Raw genomic sequence first — 23,269 nt, 5'->3', positions numbered from 1 at the left:
CAATTGCATGTTTATTTTTCTTACAGTGATTTTGGTTGCCGTACAAGAGATCGAAGGATCGGGAGGAAGTGCACATTACAGGAGCTTGGTTTTTGTTTTGTTTTGTTTTGTTTTTTAAAATAAAGTTTAAAAGGAATAAAAGCACAAAAGTAACAGCAACACAGATAATGCGAACACAAGTTACACAAACCATAGTGTGAAACATACTAGTTTCCAAAAAAACCAAAAAAAATTTGTTAATGGGAAAAAAAAATCAGTATTTGTGGCCCACACACACAAAGTCATTGCCAGATCACCTGGGTAATGCTTGCTCGTTCAGTTAACTCGGAAGAAAAAACCCCCATTTTACTAACTGAAGTACCACAAATAACCCACTTTATGATATGTAGAGTTCAGCAGATCAACAGTCGCACTGCGTCAGTCTGTAGTACAGGAGCTGACCTAGACTGTGGCGGAGCCCCTGCAGCAGGCGTCTCCGCGGGGGGTACAGGGCTTACAGCTGGAGAGTTTGGTTTCGCATACACAATGTTACAGACACGAGGCATGTAAATGCAATTTATTTAAATTACAGTAGATAACAAAAGTTGATCTTAAAACCCGGAATAGTATTAACATGATCTTTATATGAGCAGTTTGACTCATGTCCCACCATTGAGGGGGTCATGGAATAGGGCCTGGTCCTAATGTGTCCGAGGGGGGTGGGGCTGGGGAACCCCGGGCGGCGGTCTCGGGAGGAACTCTTGCTTTCTGTAGCAACACCATCGAGTAGGGCTAGAGATGGGTTCCTCTTGGCAACATGCCTTACTCTGTTGGTCAGCGCAGGTTCTGCGGGGTCCTGTGACTTTTCTAGAATACGACAAGGCAAAAATACGTGACTGCCCGGCTCTCTAAGAAAGGGCGTGGCAGCCGAAGTCCAGTGAACCTGAAGCCACCAGGTGGCATCCTAGCAGCGCCTTCCCTTCCTGCGCTCGCTCTCGTTCTGGGTGTCGCCCGGCGCTGAGCGCGGAGGTAATGCCAAACAGTAGACAGAGGAGGGAAGAGCCGGGGGGAGTGGTGCACTGACTGAATTTTGCTCTATCACCAAATGGAAGACAAATAATGGCCCAACCACCACCTTTTCGTTTTCTGAACACTCGCAGGGGGCCTCAGCAGGCCCCCCGTAGGGTCCCCGGCGCACCCCACGACCGCGGGATCGCGGGTGCGTGGGACAGAAGCGCCTTCGTGTTCAATTGATTTCACGTTGGATCGGGGCATTCTCGGATACAGATTGCCCTGCAGAAGGGTGTGGAACAGAGGAAGGTCCAAAACTCAGTGTCCAATTCAGGGGCATGTGGCTGGAAAAGGTTTGCGCGCGCGTGTGTGTTGTGTGTGGGTGGTGCGTGTTTGTTTTTGGAGAAACTGCTGCATTGTGAATTGTAACCAGTTTGAAGAAGTAATTGTCCTTCGATGACGAAGTTCTAGCAAAGATAGAAAATATAACACAGCTCTGCTGGTTCAGATGCATCCAAATAAGGTTGGTTTAAAAAGGTCATACTTTTATAATCCCACAGAAATAGTATTATTAAATCACAAAAGTTTTTTTTTTCTTCAACTTTCTAGCACTGAAGTGGCACAGAGGCCGCCGAGTAGACCAGCCACTTTTTTTTTTTCTTAAAATATTGTGCTTATAAACTATCTGTACAACTATTTAAACTTGCAGTAAAGAAAGAGATTTTAAATTGCTAAATTTTATGTGTTCATTCTAGAGCTGTTCCAGACCTAATCAGACACTTGATTGTGAGCATAAAGAAAAGAAAGGAAAAAAAAATCATGTTTTTATAATTAGAGATGGGCTAGGCTAGTTCTGAAATCATGATAAAAGCCAAAACCTGCAGTTCGAGTTCCTTCCAAGTGTGGGAGAATATGCTAGAAGCCTGGCTAGATGTCTGGTGGCCCCTGGGCAGGCGGCAACCTCCCTTGGAAGCTGGAGGTAATGTTACAGGGGAGGGGACTCTAGGGAGGAGAACGGGCACAGCCCAGAAAAGCCTCGCAAGAGGGGCCTGGTGCAGCCCGGGGACGCCTCCCTGGCTGGCCTTTCTTCATTTGTCTGCCTGCCCCCTCGCCCTGCAGCCCACCGTGTGTTCTAAACCCTGAGTCCGGTCTAGACGCCATACCCTCCGGGTGCTCAAGAAGCCTGTTGTAGGACAAACTGGTGGGCTGTGCAGACAGTTGGAGACAAAGGGGGAGAGCCCCCAATACCATCTTCCCTGGCCTCGGAGAGCAGAGGGGCCGTCTCGGCAGAGATGCTCACCCGGGCCGGGCTGGGAACTGACGTCGCAGCGCCCCCCCCCCCCCCCCCCAGCTCCCGGGGAAGACGCAGTCTCCTCTGCCGCGGCACGCGCCCACCGTTCACCTCGTGTCCCGCCGTCGTGTTAAAGTGGACGCTCACCTGCTCTGATCTTTGCGGAACGCAGCACACTTGCAGTGTAAAAAAATGTCGTGAAAGGCAGAGAACCCCCTTCTCACCGTCCTGGAGACCCTCCTGGCTGATGACTGACTGCTCTTCCCCTCGAGGAGACTTGGGGCCCAGGCAGCTGCACACTGGCTGTTCCCGTGGCCAGGTCTCCCCTCCTCCTTGGAATCGTGACTTTGTGCTTTGACTAACTCCGTGTGACATCTGTTTGGCCACTTTGGAATTATGCTAATAGGTTTGCAGAAAGGAAGCAAGTAAGCTATGGAAAGCTGGCCACGATCCCGTCAGACTCCCCACCACGGCCAAGAGCTTCACGGCCGAAGCACCCTGGACGCGCCTTGCAGGAGGAGACGGGTTCATGAATTCAGAGGAAAAAAAAGATTCTCTACCTTTCGGGCCCAAGAAGGGGCACCGGACAGACTGCTCTGGGGTGTTTTCCCGCAAGCGAAGTAGAGAAAAGAAAGGAGCAAGTGAGCCTTGAGAACCCTCCCGGAGGCCACAGACTGCGGCGGGCCTGGGTGGTGACAGCTGCCCGGAAAGCGGAGGAGGGAGTCTCAGGAGGCGTCTAGAGGGCACTGTGTCTGCAAGAGCGAGGGTCCCGTGCTAAGTCGGCGGGGGCGTCCCCGGGGCCTGGCAGCGTGAGGTCACCTGCACGCTGGGAGGCCAGCCGGGCCCCTCTCGTGGTGCAGAGCTCCCTCCCCGTGTCCCCGGCTGCCCAGAAACAGCCCATGAAGCCCACGTGGAGATCGGGGGCGTTTCAAGGCCTTCGCTCAGCCACACCTGGACACACTCGGCATTTCTTTGGGTACCAGGAGACACACCCGTGGAGCGGGGTTGGTGCTCACAGACCATGCTTGGCCGCCCAAATATCTCAGTAGAAGCCCATCTCTACTTATAACAAGGAGTCTGTGACGGTACAGAGCAGCTCCCCTTATCTGTCCAGCAGCTGCTTCAGAGCCCTTTCTATGTTCATCCTGTGCCCGACCCGAGTCACACCGAGGTCCAGCAGGTCTTCCTTCTGAAGGTTCGGCAGGTGGCTGCCGTCGATCTCGTTGTCCATGAAGGTCTCTTTGTGCTCACCCAAGTTTAGACTCTCCAGCCAATCTGCCACGTCTGGTTTAGTCCACAAGTGCACAGGCTTAGTCGTAAAAGGCTTATTTGAGATTGGCTGTTGCAGTATCGAGGGGGACGGCGACCTGCTGCGGCCCGCCGGGTTCAAGCCAAACAGGTCCCCAGACGGGGGCTGGCTTGGAAGGCTAAAGACCTCTGAGAGAGTGGGAGAGGGAGTGGCAGCGGCAGCGGAGAGGGGGGCAGGCAGGATCTCTTTGCTCAGCTCTGTTGGCGACACCACAGGGCTCGGGGCACGTCTTGTTCCTGAGGTCCTGCTCTCAAAGTCTGTGGGCCGGCTCTGCAGAGTGATGGGCTGCGAGGTCCCGGGGCGGACCGTGAAGGTCACCGTCGTGCTCCGCGTCCCTGAGACGGTGCTCATGACCTCTGGACTTCTGAAACAGCAACAACAGAGACAACTATCACAAGCCGGGTCACGGTCTGGGTCGGCAGGATGCCGACCGCCAAGGGCGCGGGGGGTGGGGGGTGGGGAACACTCTAAAGGCAGCTGCGCTGGCCGTGAGCAGAAACTTGCCATGCCGGGACCAGGGCGGTGAGGAAGGGAGCAGGAGCCAGAGTTCTGAGAAGACACCACAGCACACCAAGGCCACCCACTCACCTGGCCCCACCAAGGGCCACCACCGGGCCGGGTGTCGGGGGGGGGGTGCCTGTGCCCTGTGAGCGGGGCCGGCCAGACCGCACGGCCGGGGAGGCGCTGTGGAGGGCTCGCTTCTCCCCGGGTGAGCCGTGGCTGGTGACGTCACCAGTACATCACCCGTATGAGGAAAGGACAACTTTTGTCTCCATTTCGGCGCGGAGAAGGCAGATCAGCCTTGGGGAGAGACCCTCCCTCTTAACTGCCTGTCAGGCCTTGGGCTTTTCGGCTCGAAAGGCCAAGGGCAGGGAAGGGCCCCTTGCAACTGGCCCAGCTGCCGTGAGTGGGGAGGCCCACACCTACTTGGGGGCACTCGGGGTTTGGTGACGCTTTCCATCTGCGGGCCCTGAGAACGAGGAGTAATTTGCCAGGGTGCAGTCTCTACTGACCCAAAGGGCTAACCCGGCACTGCGGCGAGTTTGTCCGGTGTGACGGGGCCGTGCGATTGCGGGATGGAGCGGGCGCGCGAATGTGATTTCTCTCCCCGCACGAAGGCAGTGTGGGAAGCTGTCAGCATGTACGAGCCTCCCCAAAAGGCAGGAATCTGAAAGGAACGCCCTTCTCCCAAGTGGCCAGGGGAGATCTTGGAGTCCCCCATGTCCTTCCTGCTCTGGCCGGGCAGGTGAAGCCCGAGTGGTCGGAGTGGGGGAAACACTCGGGCCTCTGAGGTTTGGCCTTTACTGGCCCCCAGGAGAAGGCTGAGTGCCCTGAAGGGAGGAGACTGCGTCTTGGTGCCAGGGACGTCTCTAGTCTTCGTGCTCCCCTGCACGGGGTCCCTCCCTGGTTCTGGCCAAGGCCCACGGCAGGCTTTCCAACCAAAATGGAACAGCCACACCTCTGGGCTCTGGTTCGAGCTCTTCTCTGCTGTCCCCACGCTGAAAGCGTGTCCACGCCACAGCCCAAGAAGTCACAGCCAGTCGGGGGGTGGGGGTGGCAGGGGTCGGTGTGTGTTTCTTTCCTTTTGGGCTCATTCATGTGAATGTGGACAGACCACCTACCCCCTTCCGGAAGGATCCCTCCTACCATGGTTCCTCCCCGGTATCTGGACTTGAGGAGTGTGAAGCCTGGCTCTGGGCAGTACCAGCGCAGGCACATTCTAGCCAGGGAGTCTCCCTGTCTTCACACGTGGTATGGGCGCCTCTCCCTCCCAGGTGGTGAGGGTGGGGGCAGGCTGTGCTCGGGAGCACGCGAGGAGCCACGCGGGTGCCGCCATGGTGGGCGTGACAGCGATCGGGGGTCTCTGTACACGGAGGGCTGAGCTGGGCACGAGGCCCGGTTGGCCCGTCCTCTGCCCTAGCTTTTCTCTGGCACTCTTTGTTTCCTCTGCCACTGACAGATAAGTGGGTACAACCCCCAGCCGGCTGCCTGGCTGTCTCCAAGCTTGTGAACTTCCGCACCTGATGGCAGGCCTGGCCGCTTCAAGGACGGGATACACAAGCATGGATCGAGGGGCTTGGGCCAGGGACAGCCACCCCCAGAGCGTCCTCACGCAGCTTCCCGGAGGGCCGCATGCCCCGAGTGGGATCTGGTACAAACAGGAGACCTCCGTCAAGAACCTCCGGGGCTGTGGGTGCTGGTTGCTGGTGTACTGGTTAGACGGGCCGGTAAAGGCAGCCCCTCTGCCACTGCCAGGGTCGGTGACTCGGCCTCTAGAAGTAGGAGGCCCAGTGATGCCCGCTGTCGGGGCGGGGAGCCAGCACCTCCGGGACCTCGGTCAGGTTCTTGAGAGAGAGGGGTGGACGCAGCAAAGGTTTAAGGAGAAACCTGCACGTTCTGCGGCTCGAGTAGGATGGGAAGCCCCACTCCACTTCCAGCTTGGGCCGAGGCGCCGGCTGGCAGGGGGTGCTGTGGGATGCCCGGCAAGGTGGCCTGTGCCCGCTCTGTCCGCTCCACAGCACTTGGGCACCTCTGTTTTGGGAAGACTCATTGGTTCTGCTTTGATACAACAATTAAGCTAAGATGGTTGAAATGAAACCATGAGTAGGCGCAAAGCCACTCCATCTGGAGGTGATCTGAGCTGTTAATTAGGGCCTAGAAGCTCTGGGGAAGAGACGAGTGTTTTGTAAAGCGTGTAAATGACAAGAGCACCTTTGCTCAGGTCTTGCTTTGTTCTAAGAGTCCGGATGTGCTTTTTCCGGACGTGATGCTGCATGGTGCCAATGCCCATGCCCTTGACTCCGGGTGGACCCACTGGGGCAGCACAGTTGGGGAGGGCCCCCCAAGCCCGGCCACACTGAGCAGTGGGCAGCTTTGAGCCAGAGCGCGGCGCTCAGCACCGTCCTCCCCTGCAAAGGTCCCAGCCATCCCCAGGTAGCTGGGATGGTTTGTTTATTTACTTATTTAGAAAGGAAAGTCTTGCAGGTAGCTGTGTTTGTTGCTGGAAAAAAGAGAAGGCTCTCCAGACACACTGGTGGGCAGCAGGGGGAACAGCAGCACACACCAGAGATGAAGGCGTTTTTGCGAGTGGCACTTACTTCTGTCAGCACGACCCTCTTCTGTGAACGCCCATCACGAGAGCACATGAAAATGACAGAATGGAATGGCTTGAGACAATGCTGCAAAATTAATTAAAATTTAAAAAGAAGCTTTTTTCGATGGATGAAATGAAAGCGGGGCTACAGACATCAGCTGAGCACCTACGAGGCTGGTCCCTTTGTGGCCGAGGAGGCAGGCAGAGGGCAGTCCGCCTTGCTGGCCAGGCCGGAAGACGAATACAGGCGTCCCGCTCATGTTTAGAATGAGAAATTCCCGACACCGCCTTCCCTGGCTTGGGATAATGTGAACGTAAAGAAGAAAATGACCCAGGGAAAGCCTGGTGCGAGCCTGAGGACCGTAGTCCTCAGAGGACGAGCTCGTCGCTGAGACCCTGCTGAGGGCTCCCATGTCGTCCTTTGTCTTCTGCAGCCTGGGAAGTCTAAGTCAGCGTTCCTGGTGGGGGGGGGGGCGCGGGTACCTGTGCTTTGCTTCAGCTCCACACCCGAACGCCTGGCAGCTAATCATGGGGTGGGGTGGGGACACCCCGATCTGGCCATGCCCTTGGGGCTGGTGGGAAGTCGCGGTGGAAAAGAGTCGCCAGAGAGCCTGAGAAGCAGAGCAGAGGCACACTCTGGGCCCGCCCGTCCTGCCCTCCCTCTCCCTCCCTCCCGCTTGGTCCTCCTGGTTCTTCACACTGGCGTTATTCACTGGATCCTCCTGGCTCCAGAGATCGGGACGTTGCTAAGCAGCCACTGGGTCCCCGGGTGGAACGTGCAGGAATCTGTCGCCCTGATTTAGACACAGACACACGCACGCGCACACACGCTCTCTTGGATCAGCACTCTCCGTGCTGCCTTTTCAATCTCGTCCATATGGAAACAGAATTAAAGCAAGAATTGAGAGCTGACTGCCTCCCAGAGACGCTGGTTGTTTCATCAGCCAGAGGCAGTTAAGTGGGGTGGGGGCAGGCAGATTCCAGTGGCTTTCTCAGTGTGTTTACCGGTCCCATCTGGCTCTCACACGGCCACTGAATGCGGGCCAGTGGCCCTGGGTGACGCCGGCTGGATGTGTCTGTTGTCCTGCACCCGCGCTGGGCAGCGGCTCTGAACCCGTCTGGCACGAGACTGCCCCGGCGTGCCCAGTCCCGCTTCTGCGGTTTAGTTACCAGGGGCTTCCTGTGTGGACACGGCCCTTACTGCTCAAGTGCTCTTATGAAGTGGCCCTGGGACAGGGGAGGTGGGAGGGCACCCGACGCATTCCCACAGCGGCCGAAGGCCTGAGCACTGCCACCATCGTGTCTCCCTGGCTCCTGGCCTGGGCCGCGTCGGTGTTTCTGCTGCCCAGTCCTCACCGCCCCGAGCACCGCCGGGGGCCCCGCCCGGCCCACAGATGTGTGCGGCATCAGCGCTGCCTCAGTGGGGGGTGGGTCCTGTTTAGCTTGTGGCCCGATTGGCACCTTAAGGGACTGGGAGTGCGGTGGGTGTGTTGGGCCCAGCAGGAGCCCGGGTCCTCTTGTCAGAATGTCCACACCCAAGCCGGTCAGGAAGGCACCCCGTGTTCAGGGAGCTGCACCCTGACGTGCTCCCGCCGACCGATCTTAAAATCTGGACCGGAAGCGAGACCCTAAGAGCCACCCTTGCGATCGGCCGCGGGGTGAACACGGGGAAAGGCTGTGGCTGGACTGGAATGACCTCCTCCAGCACCGTCTACAAGACCACACACCGAGAGCCCATTTCACGATGCCCGGCGCGTGGCATTCACCCGATTATCTACACTTCCGTTCACCGACGTTCGCCTCCCGCATTGGCTGGGGCCGTGAAATGGTAAAAACCCCGTGACGGCGTCGAGGTTAAGGGAACGCGCTTCGGCAGCTTCTATTACTGAGTTAGCTTTGAAGTCCGTGCTCTGGGACCAGCTGGGCGGAGATAATTTTTTAACAACCCAAATTGATTGATTTTAAAGCCAAGAGGCTCTCAGGATAATTCTGCAGAGCTGGGGAGGCGCTGGAGACACCAGCCCTGCGAGGGAGGAGGCGGGGTCTGGCCGTGTGGGGCCGAGGATGGCTTTCCTCCCCCAAGCCCACCTGGGCCCCCAGGAGGTGGAGGCCAGGCCGAGAAGAGCTGGAGGGGCCTTGGGACCCCACGGATGCTATACCCTCTGGATGGAAGCTGAAGGGGGACCCCCACAAGCTTACGTCCACTGCTTGCTCCCCACGGCACACGCAGGATGAAAACAAGACTGACTCCGTGTGGCCACAGAAGCACTGGACACAGAGCAGCGCATCTGTCTTGCTCTGGAAACGATGTCTGGGTTGTCTGGGCCGCCAGTCAAAACGCGGAAGTCAGGCAAACGGAGTTGCCATTCTGGGTTCCCGAGGCCCTTGGCCTTCAAATCTGCCCCTTGGTGTACAGAGCGCAGGCCCCCTGGCCTTGCACACGGACCCCGCCCTAGCCAGCAAAGGGCACCTGTGCCACCGTGAAAGCTGCTGCGCTGGGTGGCTGCCGGCAGCTGTGACACGGTCAGGTCACACAAAGCCTGGGACGGCCACCTTCTCCAGGACGCACGCAATCCCGCTCTCCCTCCTCTGTGGCCTGCCAGGCCTCCCTTGGCAGGGCAAGCACTTTCTGGCCTCCAGGCTTTGTGCCCCTGTCCCCGTGCCTGGGATGCTCTACTCCTGGCTGTCCACACACCTGGCTCCTTTCTGTATTCCAGATCATTCCAAGGTCACTTAAGGACTGTTATCTTCTTCCTGCCCATGTTCACGTGGACTTGGGAATCAGCCCCGTTCCTTCGTTGCACTGGTGTGCTTGCATTTCTCCTCTTTCTTACCTCCTGTCCGTCTTCCCCCTTGAGAGTGCAGCTGCCCACGGAGGAGAGGCCTGGAATGTCTTCCGGAGCAGGGACGAGCCCCGAGGCTCAGCACGGCCGCTGACGCGGGAGAGGTCACTGCCGGCTTCGTGTCCGCTGCCCAACTTCCGAGGGCCTGGGCCTCTGCGGGACTGTATCCCTCCTGCTGCTCTCTGCCCTCAGGGCTGGCCCCGGGTCCCTACGAAACAGCAACTCGGGGACTCCTGGCCGGGGACTCAGGAGGCCCTGGGCTGGCCCAGGCTTCCAGGCTCAGGAATAGAGTGTCCCGTAGGCTTCCCAGCTCTGCCCCAGTGCTCCAGAGCGGGGAGGAAGCGGCTGATGCAGAGCCCTCCACCATCACCACGAAATCCTCGGGGGACGCGGATCACCAACGGGCTTTGAAGAGGAGAAAGCGCGTGTGGGAGGGACATCCTCGCAGCCGTGTGTAGCCTGTTCGCCAGCGCCTGTCCTAAGGGAAGTGTGGCGGGCCACCCTCCGGACTCAGAGCTTCCCGGGAAGGGCTGGGGCTTGCGGACGCCCTCAAACACTGCTGTCTTTGCTTTGATCCAAGCTGGCCTTCTCTTCCAAGACGAGGTCACTTCCTGGAAAGGTCGGGCCGGGCGGCGGAAGGACCGCTTTCCCCAGAGCTGCCAGGCCGCTCCCCGCTCAGTGGGCGTCTCCAGGAGGCCGAGGAGGCGTCTCCAGCCTTGGTGCTCAGGAGGCTTCTCGATCACGCTCTCGCCAGCCCAGCCGTAGTCAGGGCGTCTCCAGATCCCGTGTCCTCTCTGGTCTTGGGGACAAACAGGAGCTGTGTGGCTCAGGTCGAGCCTTACGTCCTCAGGTGGGCAAGGGTCCCGTCCCACCCTGGGCTCTACCGAAAAGTGAAGTCTCGCCTCAGTAGCTAGAGGCAGCCAAGGGGGCCGGTAACCCCGAAGCGGTGAGCCCCAAAACTCGAGCCAGCACCTGTCACCACCTCACGGCTGCTTAGGGCTTTGCCCCGTGAGGCTGTGCAGTGGTTAAGCCACAGCAGCTGGTGGAAGGCCCCGTGTAGTGCCTGAAGGCGATGACCTTCCTCTTTGTCCTTGGGGCCCAAGGCCATCAGATGCCCAGGCCAGCTCAGTGCCACCCTTGGCCGAGAGCCGAGAATAAGATGTCCCCCCCGGGGGCTCAGCCGTGCCGGGTCGGCCATCAGCCACCGGGTCACCAAAGAGAAGGGCTCTGGCAAGCAGGCGGGCTCAGGTGGCCCGCAAAGGCCTGGGGATGGCCTGCCCTCGGGGATCTCAGCCCTGCAGACAGCTCGGGCAGCCGCCCCTTTCTTCCAGGCTGATCCCTGGCTCCCACACCAGCTCACGCGGGGAACCCTGAGATGCTCCCTGGGTGGGAGGGCGGGTCTTTGCCTTCAGACGGGCCGCCCCGGCCACGCGCTCCGCTTCTCTGACCTTCAGTCTGCTCGCATGCGCCCGGGAGGCCACGGCAGGCCCTGCGTCAGCATTGCCCATGGGGCGTGCTGCCCGGCATTTGGGGAGGCCTGGAGCGATGGCGGCTGACGTTCTCAGTGTAAGGGACTGGGTTATAAATAACAGAGCAGACCGGAGGTGGCTGGTCTTGGCATCTGAGCACCGCTTGGAGGTGGTCCTGCAGCTGTTCTCGAGAAATCCAACAGCATTCTGCCAGGGGACGGCGGCTCCGAGGCCCCTCCCACTGAGGGAAACGCAGGTGGGGAAGCCCTCGGGACACGTGCTGCTCAATGCCCACTCTGCCTCCTGCCCCTGGGGGCGCACACGGTGGGGAAGGGGGTGGAGGTGGTGAGCAATCCAGAGGCCCTGGATCAGGGTGGGAGAGCTCGCAGCAGGGGTCACCTGCTTCAGACTCTTCCGAGCTCAGACACTGGCCACGAGGGGAAGCGCCAGGCCAGGCCCTAGGCCTGAGTCCTGGCTCGGTCTCCCGCCGTGCATGGGGCCCGGCTGCCCCGCACCCCACATCCCACTTCTGGAGAATGGGTACGATCAGCACCCGCTCCCCTGCACTCGTGGGCCAGCGTTCTCTAGAACGGGAAGCACTAAAGAGCGAGCGTCCCCATCCTTGTGCCTCACGTGACGCAGCGGCAAAGCACTGTATTCTCACGCACAGGGCAAGGGCAAAACTGGCCAATTCTAAGACTTTCCTTGCAAACTTCCAAGTACGTGTGTGCAGGTGTCTGCCAGGAGCGGGACTTTCTGCGGACAGCCTCTTCCACCCGCGGGGTCACTGGGCGTCACAGTTAGCGGTAGAGTGTCCATTAAAAGACGGGTGTCGCCCTGCTTCTCTTGACCAAGGCCGGCCCTTCAGTATTTCTCCGAGCGTAAGGGGAGCCATTCGAGTCATTTATTTACATTCACGCTGAAGGTTACCTGGGAAAACTACTGCTCTCGGCCCAACCGCAGGGGGTGTCACTGGCTGATGGGGTGAGACGTTTGAGTCAAACGCCTGTCCGGAGGGAGCGTGAAGAAGGACTCGGTAGTCAAAGCGACGAGACCTGGGAGCGGACAGGGGCGTGGGGCAGGGAACGGAGTGCGTCCCGGGAGGAGCGCCCAGCACGGGGAGGGTCTGGGTGAGCGAACAGCTCTGGTGAGAATCACCCCCCGAGCTCTAGGCAGAGCGTGAGGGGCCTGCTGTGGGGCACGGCATGCCTCCTCAGAGCCTTCTGGCTCCATTTAGACGTGACCCCTCACCCCCAAGCCCCAGCTGCGGTAGCAGCACCTTGAGCGCTGCGTGAACCATGAACGGTCGCCCCGGGGAGACGTGGACGCCCTCTTCTGTGATGCCTGCTTGAGGGCTGGGCTGGTGGGGGTGGAGGCGGCCATTTGCCTCTGAGCCCACGCATGAAGCCACCCCTCCACCTTCCCCAGCTCTCCAGCCCGTCTGATGGGAGGCAGCGAGAAGGATCCACGCACACTTAACCACACGCGCAGGCCGCCGCCCCACTCCCGCTCCTTCAGCAAGGCTATTCCCTGCCGCCAGCTGGCGGAGCTCAGTGTGAGCGTCCGCGAGACTCCAGAACGACCTCGCAGGGGGTCCTGGCAAAGTTCTGGAGGACATGGAACGACAGGGACCAGAGCTCCTCTTGGGAAGCCGTGGTGGGGCCGGCCCTGTGCGGCTGCATTTTAATACAGGTCTTGACTCGGGGAGTGCCGCGTCCTGCCGGGATGGCCGAGGTGTGCGCTCTGGCGTGCTGGACTCCAGGAGGGTGGGGGGGACGGTGCGTAACAGGTGCGGCCAGCACAAGGCCTGATGGATTCCCCGCTTCACGTCCACTCTGGCTGCTCCCCGAGGGCCTTTCCTGGTCGGCCCTGACTGGACGAGACAAGAAAGCCAGCACGGGGCAGTCTGCGTCTAAGCCAATTGTGGGACTTACCTTGGAGCGAGGCTGGCAGGCTTGGTTCCTGCGGGCGAATCCAATCCTTCCCCCGGCTTTGCCGATTTCTCTCGGTTCATTTGCTGCAGGATTGAGTTCAATTCACTGATCACGTTTGCCTTTGGGCCTGAGCGAATCGGGCTTCGGACCTCAGACACGTCCCCCCACAACTTGGAGGTCCTTGGTGGCGTGACCTTCGTGGCCCCAGGCTGGGCGCTGCCCGGCGGCGGCGGGGGTGCCGGGGGAGGGATGACGAAGCTATCCACATCCTCCTCCACGAGCGCATCCTGATAAAGTGCATTGCTTTTGGGAATTATGGGCTTCACTTTTGGCTTCGGAGGTACGGGGGGCTTGTCCACCGTAAACGCTTGCCCATCTGCATAGACGGTGCAGGTGTCCACGTTCTCCCCGCCTTCGGAGGACAGGGTGGACATGCTGGACACCGTGGAGATGGTGCTGGTTGTCTCGAGATGGTGGTCGCTGCTACTCCGGCTGTCCACCTCCTCGATCCCAGAGTCCGTGACCACATCAAAGTTCTCGGGGGGCGGCAGGAAGGAGGCAGGCAGGCAGTTGGAAAGGCCAGCCGGCTTCTTACTGTCTGCACAGTTGGCTGGTTGGCTGGGGTTCAACGAAGGGGACTGGGAGGCGTCCTGTTTCTTCTGCTTGACCAGGTCCGTGAGAGCGGGGACAGAAGCGATCCGGTCATCGGGGATATCAAAACTATTTGCGAATTCCAGGGGGGGAGGCAATGGCTCTGTAAAAATAAAATCCTCATCCAGATCCACGGACGCCAGAGGGGGAGGAGGGATGCGGAATGGCAAAATCACCGCCTCTTCCACAGAGCCCGCTGCCACAATGGTCCTGCCAGGCACGGCGGCGGCGGGCTCAGGGCTGGCGGAGATCTGTAAAGCACCTTCGGTTTCGGGAGCGCCTTCTGGCCCCTCGGACAGCGAGTGGTCTGGCTTGGCCTCCACGTCGGCTTTCTCGTCCTCTTCCTGCAGCAGGTGGTCGGTGGGGGCCGCGTCCACGGTGTGGACCATCAGCAGGCCGGCCGACCTCTGCTGGGACGTGTCCACGATGTTGATGAGCGTGTGCTTCTTGTCCTCGCCCTTGCGGTCCTTGCCCAGCTCCGTCTCATACTTGTTCTCCGTCTCCTGCCGCCTCAGGGGTCCCCGTGTGTTCTGCCTGGTGACCGGAGGGAAGCCTGCTTCCACGCTGGGCCGCATTTTGGTATCGATGTAGAGAGGTTTGTGGAGGTCAGACTTGGGGGCCTCCCCCTTGGGACCCTGTTGGGACTCCTTCATGGCTCGGTCCCTTGCAGACAGCGCCAGGGCCAGCGGGGAGCTGGGGTCCAGCAGCCGGCCTGTGAGCGGGTGGACATAATTCTCGGGGCTGCCCACGCTGCTGCTCTTGGGGGGCACTGCAGGGCTGCCCTCGGGACCCTTGGCTTTGGATGTGGAATTCAGCGGCCTGCCGGCCTCCCCCTGAGCTGCGGCCTCGCCACCACCCACGAAGTGGTTCTCGGGCTCCCTGGGCGGCGCCACCGGCGTGGGCGACAGTGGCTCGGTGCCATCCTCCTCGCCGAAGCTGACCTCTTCAGGGAAGTTGGAGGGGTGTGCCCGGGAAGCGGGCGGCCCCAGCCCGACGTCCTCGTCCCCCAGGTCTGTGGAGAGGAAGGCCGGGGAGTTCCTCCTGGCTTCCAGCCGCTTCTCCCGGTCGCGGACGGCCCCAGCGATGGCTGCAGCGAAGGGGCTGCTGACGGTCAGGCTGTCGTCAGGCCGCAGCTGGCCCGGCGGCTCGGGGGCCTGCGGGTCGATCTCCGTGCTGCTGCCCTGGCTGCTCTTCCCGCTGCTGCTGGTGGAGGGCTCCTTCACGATGATGGTCGGGATGGGGATGGAGCACGTCTTCTCAGGGCTGTCCTCCACGTTGGACTGCTTCACCAGCATGCCCTTACGCCGAGCGGGCTTGGCGGGGACGTACACGGCTTTGCTCGCGATCCTCCCCACCTCCGAGTACGGGTTTTCTGGCATCTGGCCTCTCTTGGCGCGGAAGTTGGCCTGGGCGGCGGCGCTGCGGCTGTAGAGGTCATCGGAGTCCAGGGAGTAGCGGTCCAGCTCCCGCCGGTAGTACAAACCCTTGTCCCTCACCACCGTGGCCACCGTGTCCGAGCGAGCTGCAGGGGGCACCTTGGCAGCGGGGTTCTGATTGAACGCTGGCTTGATGGTCCCGTAGACTCTTGGGGTTGGGGACTTGGGGCAGTTGTAGGTGGTAGGGGATGGGGGCGGGGGGGATGGGGGCACAGACTGCGGAGGGGGCGGGATGTCCTCGGAGGTGTCTGGCATGGACAGGCTTCTGGTGAACTTCAGCATCGGAGGGGCCAGAAACTGCCGTTCTTCCTCCGTTATTCCTGCAAGGAGAAGGCAGGCTTAGTGCGCAGCCGCGACCGGGCCTCCCCACCAAGCTCCTAGGTTTGTGCTGTGCGTACGTCTGCACACCACAACGAACCACGGTGCACACGTGTTCACGGAGCACAGCACAAGCCACACGCCAAGAGCTTACGTGGCCCAGCCGAGCCGCCCAAGGAAAAGACAGGAAACCGGGGAAGAAAAGAAAACAAGAGGAGGGTGCTGGGAGGCATTGAGTGCGTGCTGTTGAGGTGTTCTGTGTGCGGCGCCCAGAGCGGCAGCGGGGAGGGATGCGCGGGGCGGGGCAGGTGCCCGGGGCCACAAGCCGCGTTCCAGCACGTGGGTGCGCGTGCACACGCTGGGGCTGGGCTGGGGCAGGACGCATCTGTCCCGTTGGGCTTGGCCAGGCCCGTGTGACGTGGATGGTGCTGCTGTTGAGGGGCCCAGAAGCTGGCCTTCCTTGCCCAAGTGACAGGAGCCCAGTTTGTCACCTGGAGCCTTGAGGGCATTGGGGGTCCCTCAGGAGGACAGCTGTGAGGCAGAGAAGGCCCTTCTGGCTCTATGACACACCTGTGAGGGGAGGCGGTCCAGAGTCCTCTCTAACTCAAGACCCCAGCCCCAGCCAGGAGCCGCTTCTGGAGCAAACCCTGGGCCACTGGCCTCAGGAGCCCCTCTGGGTCATCCTAAGACCCTCTGCGCTGGGCTGAGGGGCCAGGAGCTTTCATCGTCACCGCTAACCCGGATCAGCATTCGGCAGACGTGGCAGCAAGTCAGGGCGTGCCCCAGGACGTGACGTAGCGGAGCAGCACCTGTTGGGTACGAATGTGCCGAGGGGCCTGGTGTGGTGACGGCGGGCGTCTGGCCTCACTGGGCCTGGCTTCTCTGTGCGGGGCGACTGGGCAGGGCTTACAGACTCTTTCCCACGGTCTGAGACGGTGAAACATCAACAGAACGCACTCCCGGAGACGGGAAGGGACACACACAGACGGGAGGGACTCGGGTCTCACGCTGGCGGCATGCAGGTGTTCAAAGAGGTAACAGAACGAGTTACTACAAATAAAAAAACCTTCTAGAACAAACTACAATAACTTATTCCAATGAAATTTTCCATTCGATAAGGGTATTCCCAATTTAACATACTCCTGTGGGAGGGTGTTTTGGTATCGAACAGGCGGATTGCTAAAAGGCCTTCTTGACCATTCGCTGCACATGGGTTGCCTGGCAGTGATGTTCCCAAGGAGTACTAATTTAAGAATACGCCTTACAGAGTAAGTGCAGGGGTTGCATTCAGACCACAGATTCCAAACCGTAAGCTTCACTGACCTGATAGAAAGATTCTGCTGTCTGACAGGAGGAAATCAATTGTTATTAACCAGGTACAGAGCCAGGGACACAGCACGGCGTCCATGCTACTCTGCGGTGGCCCTGTGCACCTGGGACGGTGAGTTTTAGGAGCCAGATGCCACCACGGTCACTACTGGGTCACTGCCTGTGAGCCACCGCACACTGGTGACGAAGGAGCCAGGCCCCCAGACAGCAGCGCAGGGGGTGCTCCCAGGAACCACCCCATGGCGTCCCCAAGGGCTGGCCTGGGATGGCCGCGTCCACCGGTGACCAGCAGCGGCAGCTCCTTTGAGAATTTACGTGGTAAAGACAGTGCTTGTGAGACAGACTGTCTCACAGAGGGGCTGCCTGGCAAGGCCACCGTCACCTTGCCTGGAAGCATAAGTAGGTGTCATTGGGACATTAACAAGGAGGTAGGTGGCTTTCTGTGACACAGGTACACTGGTTTATCCGAGTTCTAGGACCCGGCCCCCCTACCCCCGGAAGTGTGTCCACCGAGCTTGCCCTGCGAAACATGGCAGTTTCGTTGCAGGCAACGCAGGGAACGTGGGGATTGCACTGAGCAGGGGTCCCCCTCCACCTGCCACTCTGATCCCGGTGGGATGAGGGAGGGGGCTTCCCAGACCACCCTGGTCTGCCCCCCGCCTCCCTCCTGACGTGGGCCCCCTCACCCTGCTGTTTGCAGATAGTGCGTTTGCAAGGCTGGACTTTGTGCCAGCAGGTAGAAGGGTTCCAGTCTGCTGGGGCGTTTGGAGGCCCCTGGTGAGTGGGCCTGGGGGTGGCTAGGGCAGGCCTGGGGGTCAGCTCTGCTCTGGGAGCTCTGAGAGCCAGGGGGAACCTCTGTGGGTGTAGGCCATGCTTCTTACCTATTGATTTCTGCCTTCGCATCGTACCTCGGGGGAGGCCCAGAAACGGGCCTTTCGGGCTCCCGGGAACCGTGGGCGTCATTACAGCAATCCCCTGTCGTTCGTACACGGACTGTGAACCAGAGAACCCAGAGTGAGATGGGCCCCTACCAGCCCCATCCATGGCAGGCAGGCCCAGAGGGTGTCACAGGAGCCCTGGGCAGTGGCACCGGTCATCTGGTTTCCTGTGCCGCTCCCAGCAGCAAGCTGCGTCCAGCTGAGGCGGGTGGGATGCACCAGCTTCAAGGACCCCGGAGGGGCTCTCCCTGAACACCGCCCACCGGCTCCTGCCCTCTAAGCGCTAGCGTGCTAGGTGGAGCTGTGGTCTGGCCAACCAGCCTGAGAGAAGGGGCCCGGGCCAGGGCTGCGTAGGAGGACAGAATGCACACCGTGGCGGCCAGTGCAGGAGGCTCGGTCTTCCTCCACAGCACGGGAGGGGCAGGCCAGGGGCTGGTGTGAGCGAGCCGGCTGCTGGGCTGCCCTGGCGCTCCCGGGCCGCACGGGCACAGAGGCTGCGGCAGGTGGGCCGGCGCAGCGGGAGGCTAGGGCTTACCTCCTTCACTCGGGAGCAGGTTCCTGAGCAGCCCCCAGCCAACCTGCCCCTCGCCCGTCCGTACGGGGCTGCCGGCTGCCCCCTCCAGCCCACGGCATCGGAGGGCGACTGAGCCCGGGGTAGGGGCTGTGAGCTCCTGCACATCTCGTGCTCAGGGCCCCGGAAGGTCTTCCTACCGCATCTCCCCCGGGCTCGGGCACCTGCCTGGCTTTCGGGAGCCCAAGGCCGGGCTGGAGAGCACGGGGGGCCGGGGGAGCGGCACTTGAGACACAGCCAAGGCTGCAAACAAGGTAGGCAGCAAGGCTGGGGCGCATCCTGGGGGACGGCTGGCCCTGCATGGGGAGGTTGCCTGGAGCTCCCGGAAGTCCCCCCGTGGCGTTCTGGAGAGGATGGGGGTCCCGGGGTGAGCACGTCCAGTCATCGCCAGCAGTTGCCGTTTGAACGTGCGCCACGCAGGGCTGTCCTATCCAGTCAGTGACGTTTGCGGGTGACGGTCTAAGACTGACTAGGGGAAAGCGAGTGGGTTCTGAGAAGGCACGGTGACTGGGACACTCAGACCTGCCACGAGGCACAGAGACCGAGCGCAGGTGGCCGAGTCCGCGAGACAGCGAGGGACGCCCTGCCCACCCAGCCCAGAGCGCATGAGCTCCCCCTGCCAGGACGGTCCCCACCCCGCCATCCCCCCGGGGCATGGCCACTCACGTTCATGTCCGAGACGGACGGGAAGCACCGGCTCGTGGGCCGCTGCTTGATGGTGGCCACCCTGGACTCCATGGCCACGTTATCAGCAGCGCGGGATGGCTTGGAGGCCGGGACTATCTCCTCGGGTTTATCTGCAATGGAGCATGGTGGGGAACGGGAGTCAGTGGGGAGCCCCCGAAACAACCAGGCCTGCCTCTGGCAAGGTGCCCTGCACACGTGCGCAGCCGTTTCCCCGCTCCGGCCTTGACCATGCGAGCAGGCGCACGGCGCCCCGGCGTGGGGCACGCACACGTGGTCTGCCTCGTGCACGCACACCGTCACCCCGGGGAGGTACACGCAGACCAGACGCAGCCTCAGTCCCTGGGGCCCCACGCTCCCCGAAAGTCACACCTTCACTGGAGCTGCTTGGATTCGTGCCGACGGGACTTACTCTTGACCGTGTGAACTAAACCAGTGTCGGAATCTCGTTAAGAGCTCAGAGGCACGGCTGCTTTGTAACGAGAAGCACTTGCTGGGGTGTAAGCCCTGCAGCCCAGGGCTGGAGGCAGTGGGTGCAGCCAGGACGGCGGGCTTGGGGGGCCGGCTCTGGGGGCGGCTCCGGGGCCGCTCGGGGGGGCCGGCTCCGGAGGCCGAGCCCTTGCTGCTTGGGCAAGACCCGATTTCCCAACAGTACCACATGCTCGTTTCTTTGTGAAAAAAACTTAAGAACATTATAAACTAAAAAATTTTTAACTTTCTTGGTTGAACTTGTAAGCTTCAGACTTGAAAACATTCCAGAATTGCCCTGACGCCCAGTTTTATCAGGAGGATGCCTGAGAGGGGCAGAGCAAGTGTCGTCAGTGGGGCGCGCCCCAGCCACCCTTCCAGGAAGATTGTGGCCACGTTAGCGCGACGCCAGTGTGAGGGGCGCCTGGGGGGAATAGCCTGCTTGGACCTGGTTAGGCACAGCACTGTCCTTGCTCCCCCAAGGCCTTCCAGGCCACAGCCTGAGGCCTCCTAGCATCCTCAGCCTTTTTGGGGGTCTCATGATGCCCCACAAAGTGCATGCCGTAGCAAAGACCCAGGCCCCTGAGGCCTTGCCCCCGCCTTGAGCTGTGAGGTCAGCACATGGGTGTTGGAGAAGACGGGATCTCCGGGCATCAAGTCATTGCCATTGGGTGGGACAGCCACTTGGAATGGGGACTTCCCAAGAGGAGCTAGCCCCCTGGGAACCCTCCCAGAGCCCCAACATTTTCAGAGCCCCGGACCAGGGAGGGGGTAGGTGGGGTGGGGGTACCTGGGGGCCCGGCAGGCAGCCACCGGTGCCGCCCCAGCCCCCCAGAGCACCCAGAGCGCACGTGGGTAAGACTCAGACATCTGCGTGTAGCTGCTCACAAGGCTCCTGACTCCAGAGCTGTGTCCTGGGCCAGGAGTCAGCACACTACGGCCCTGGGGTCAAACTGTGCCTGCCGGCCGGGACCCTGCCCCAGGTCACCTGCCACTGAGCCACGGGCCCAGGGTTCAGGCAGAGGGGCCTCACGGAGGCCCTCCCCCACGACACACACAGACTCACGCCTGCCTCTCCCTTGTGAAGACCCGCTCCTTCCTTTTGTCCTGCCGGACGGGCCCGCCAAGGGCATTTCCTGCTCCTCGTGGGTGCTGGGGGCGCTGGTAAGCCTTGATTCTTTAGGGAGTTGGTCAGAGACACCCACATCTCTGGGTCACTCTGTCCCCCGCCCACCTTCCTCCTCCTGGCTCCTGGAGCTGTCCCATCCTCCTCACCAGTGCTTAGGGCCACAGAAATGCCACTCATCCCCTGCCCCCCACAGCTGCTGCCCTTCTCCTTTCTCTCCTGCCCTCTTCCCTCCGCTGTGCTGTGCACCTCCCACGATCCTGGAAGGCTGCTTCCTTCAGGAAGCTGTCCGCCCTCTGGTCCGGGGCAGGACTCCTGCTGCGGCTGGGCTCTAACGTGCTTCTGCGGCCTGCCAGCCGGGCCGCGCGCCCTTGACCATGGCTCGGGCCGCTCACGGTCGGTGGTCCGGTGGTGCTTGGTGAGCCTCCTTGATCCTCGTGGCCTGTGCCTGGAAGCCGAACCCTCACGACGGCTGTCGGTTTGCTTCCGTTCAGGTGCAGGGATTCGGGTGTCCTCAGAGCTGCGAGCCTGTCTGTGGCTCTGGCCTTCACCGCAGCCCACTGAGGCTCCCTCTGGGACCTCTGGGAACTGGAGCCCCACAGTCCTCCTGTGGGTGGCCCCGCAGGTGGGGCACTGGCCATGACTGTGGCCGCGTCGAGCAGGGAGCCTGGGGCAGGACGCTGTCCTGGGATGCCGAGCTAACCGGCAGAACCTTGGCGAGCCTCCTGTTTCTGGCTCTCGCTTTGGTTCGAACGCTCTCCCCGCCACATGCTGCGGGTCCGCCGTGCGGTATCGGGTGCCGCCTGGGATCTTCACGTGCCCCATATGTGCAGGGGCAGACCGACCGTGAAGCTTCCGGGCACGTGGCTGTCACCCTAAAAATAAGACTTGGATGCTGGGCGTGTCGAGGTGAGGCCAGGCCCGTGCTAAGAATCGTCCCTGGTGGAAATTCTGAATGCCTCACTCCTAAGCCTAATGAGCACCTGGGACAATCCGGATCCGAGGTGCTGCAGGTCATGCAGGTAAAAGCTGGGGACCGGGTGGTGGGAGCTGGAGCTCCAGCCGGGGTCATCCGGCCGCCGTGCCCCCATCTTCGGGCAGGGGTGCCGAGCCCTGGTGGGCGGTGGACATCTAGGATTGCCATCAGAATGGTCTGCCTGGTCGAGCTGCTGGCGGTCAGGGCCCTGTCCACACCACGCTCGCCCGCCCGCGACCAGGGCCACCTTGAGCAGATAACCTTGTCTGTGTTGCATGCCCGGTCGTCCTGCCCCCACCCGGATGTCCCTTGGAGCCAGAATAGCAGAGCACGTGGGCTTGTCGGGGGCAAGGCTGGGAGTCCCTGCTGCTTCGGCGAGGGCCACTTCGTGTGGCTTGTGACTCGCATGGACATGCTTCCCCAGGGGTCTGGGTCCCCTCCTGGCTCCGGTCTCCGAGGGAGCTGCCTGCTGGGCTCAGGACCGGACTTGGGACCACTCGGCCCGCACCTCTGCAGGCTGTCTGCCAGGCCACGAGCCAGGGCTGTGATGCTCTCAGGAGTCGTGTGTTTTGGTGACAAGAACTGGGGTTTGGGTCTCTATTCAGGGGCTCCGGATGAAAAGGGTTAGTGAATCCAGCCCCCTGCAGTCCTAAAATGAGACAGTCTGTGGCTGAAAACAGTCCTGCAGACACATCTGAAAACCAGCAAATCTTAGAAAACTGGCTGGGGGAGTGTTGATGAGGGAGCTGTACTGTAACTTTCTAAGCACGTCTGTGGTCTGTATAGGGCACGGGGCGATGCTCACCGTCCATCAAGGGCAAGCTTCCGGGCGAGGGCACAAGCGCGCTCTAGGGGGAGGGGGCGGGCTTGGCAGCACAGTGATGAGTGAGGTGCGGTGGGAACCGGAGCAGGGAGGGCCAGAGCAGCAGGAGTCCCTGCCGCCCGGCCCAGGAGCACACCCTTGACCACAGGCTTCACCAGTCACCCCGTGGGCCCTGAGCCCTCCCACTGCACAAACCCATGCCCCACGAGCCAGCCCTCGGGGTGAGACCCTGGGCAGGAGTTTCTCTGCAAGAGGGAAACACAGACCCCACCAGCCCCACAGGCTGACACCAGCTGCGGCCAGCCGGACCCCCTCTGGCTCAGTTTCCTCAGGAGGCGTAGAGGCGTGGGGAGGGCCGCTCTGACCCCAGCCGGGCTATTCCTGGCCCGAGGGCCCCCAGGCATCTCCCGCCTTCCATGGGATGGGTCTGCGGGTGTAGCCAGAGGTGCCGGTAGGTTGGGAGGCCACGGTGAGGCCAGTCCCACCATCCAGCCTGGCTCTTACCCTGAGCTGCCTGGGGCTGGAGACTCTCCTGGAGGCCCGTTCACCCTTGTTCCCACAAGCACGCTGTCTGGGGACTAGGGCAGGTGCTGGAAACGCTGGAGGACAAAAGCAAGGGGTTCTTGAGACAAGGAGCTGGAAACTCACAGCCAGAGCAGGCGTCAGCCTGGAGGAGCTGGGGCTGGGGGCTTCTCCCAGCTGCGATAGTTTCCTAGAACTGCTGTGGCCAGTTCAGGACACAAGGAGTTTTACTCTCCATCAGTCTGGAAGCCAGAATCCCCAAATCAAGGTGTCGGCAGGACGGTTCCTCCTGGAGGCTCCGGGGAGATCCTTCTCTCCTCTTCCAGGTTCCGGGGCTCCGAGTGTTCATTCCTGGCCCCTCCGAGCTCAGCCTCTGCGTCTCTCTGCCTCTCCTGTGAGGTCACGGTCACAGTCCGATCATGACTACATCGGCAAAGGGCCTGCTTCCAGATAGCGTCCCTTTCCTAGGTTCTAGCTGGATGTGGATTGGGGGGACA

The 23,269-nt window shown here is 61.1% G+C and overlaps 1 protein-coding gene across 2 annotated transcripts in view; it reads right to left on the bottom strand.

Annotated features, from left to right (window-relative positions):
• Window positions 1-2,640: 2,640 nt before the first annotated feature.
• SHANK2 (SH3 and multiple ankyrin repeat domains 2) overlaps window positions 2,641-23,269 on the bottom strand; it is a 459,520-nt gene continuing 438,891 nt past the window's right edge. For both annotated transcript variants that reach the window (XM_046014851.1, XM_046014852.1), the window contains 5 exons: window positions 18,840-18,970; window positions 17,546-17,657; window positions 16,659-16,679; window positions 12,931-15,337; window positions 2,641-3,954 (listed from right to left, as the gene is read on the bottom strand). In XM_046014851.1, the coding sequence (XP_045870807.1) occupies window positions 3,384-3,954; window positions 12,931-15,337; window positions 16,659-16,679; window positions 17,546-17,657; window positions 18,840-18,970 (3,242 nt within the window). In that variant the 3' untranslated portion in view covers window positions 2,641-3,383. The remainder of the gene's footprint in view (window positions 3,955-12,930; window positions 15,338-16,658; window positions 16,680-17,545; window positions 17,658-18,839; window positions 18,971-23,269) is intronic.

The sequence above is a fragment of the Meles meles genome, chromosome 8 (assembly GCF_922984935.1).
Source record: "Meles meles chromosome 8, mMelMel3.1 paternal haplotype, whole genome shotgun sequence".
In the NCBI taxonomy this organism is placed as follows: Eukaryota; Metazoa; Chordata; class Mammalia; order Carnivora; family Mustelidae; genus Meles; species Meles meles.
Note: the sequence above shows the minus strand (reverse complement) of the source record. Positions and strands in the feature narration are given on the sequence as shown.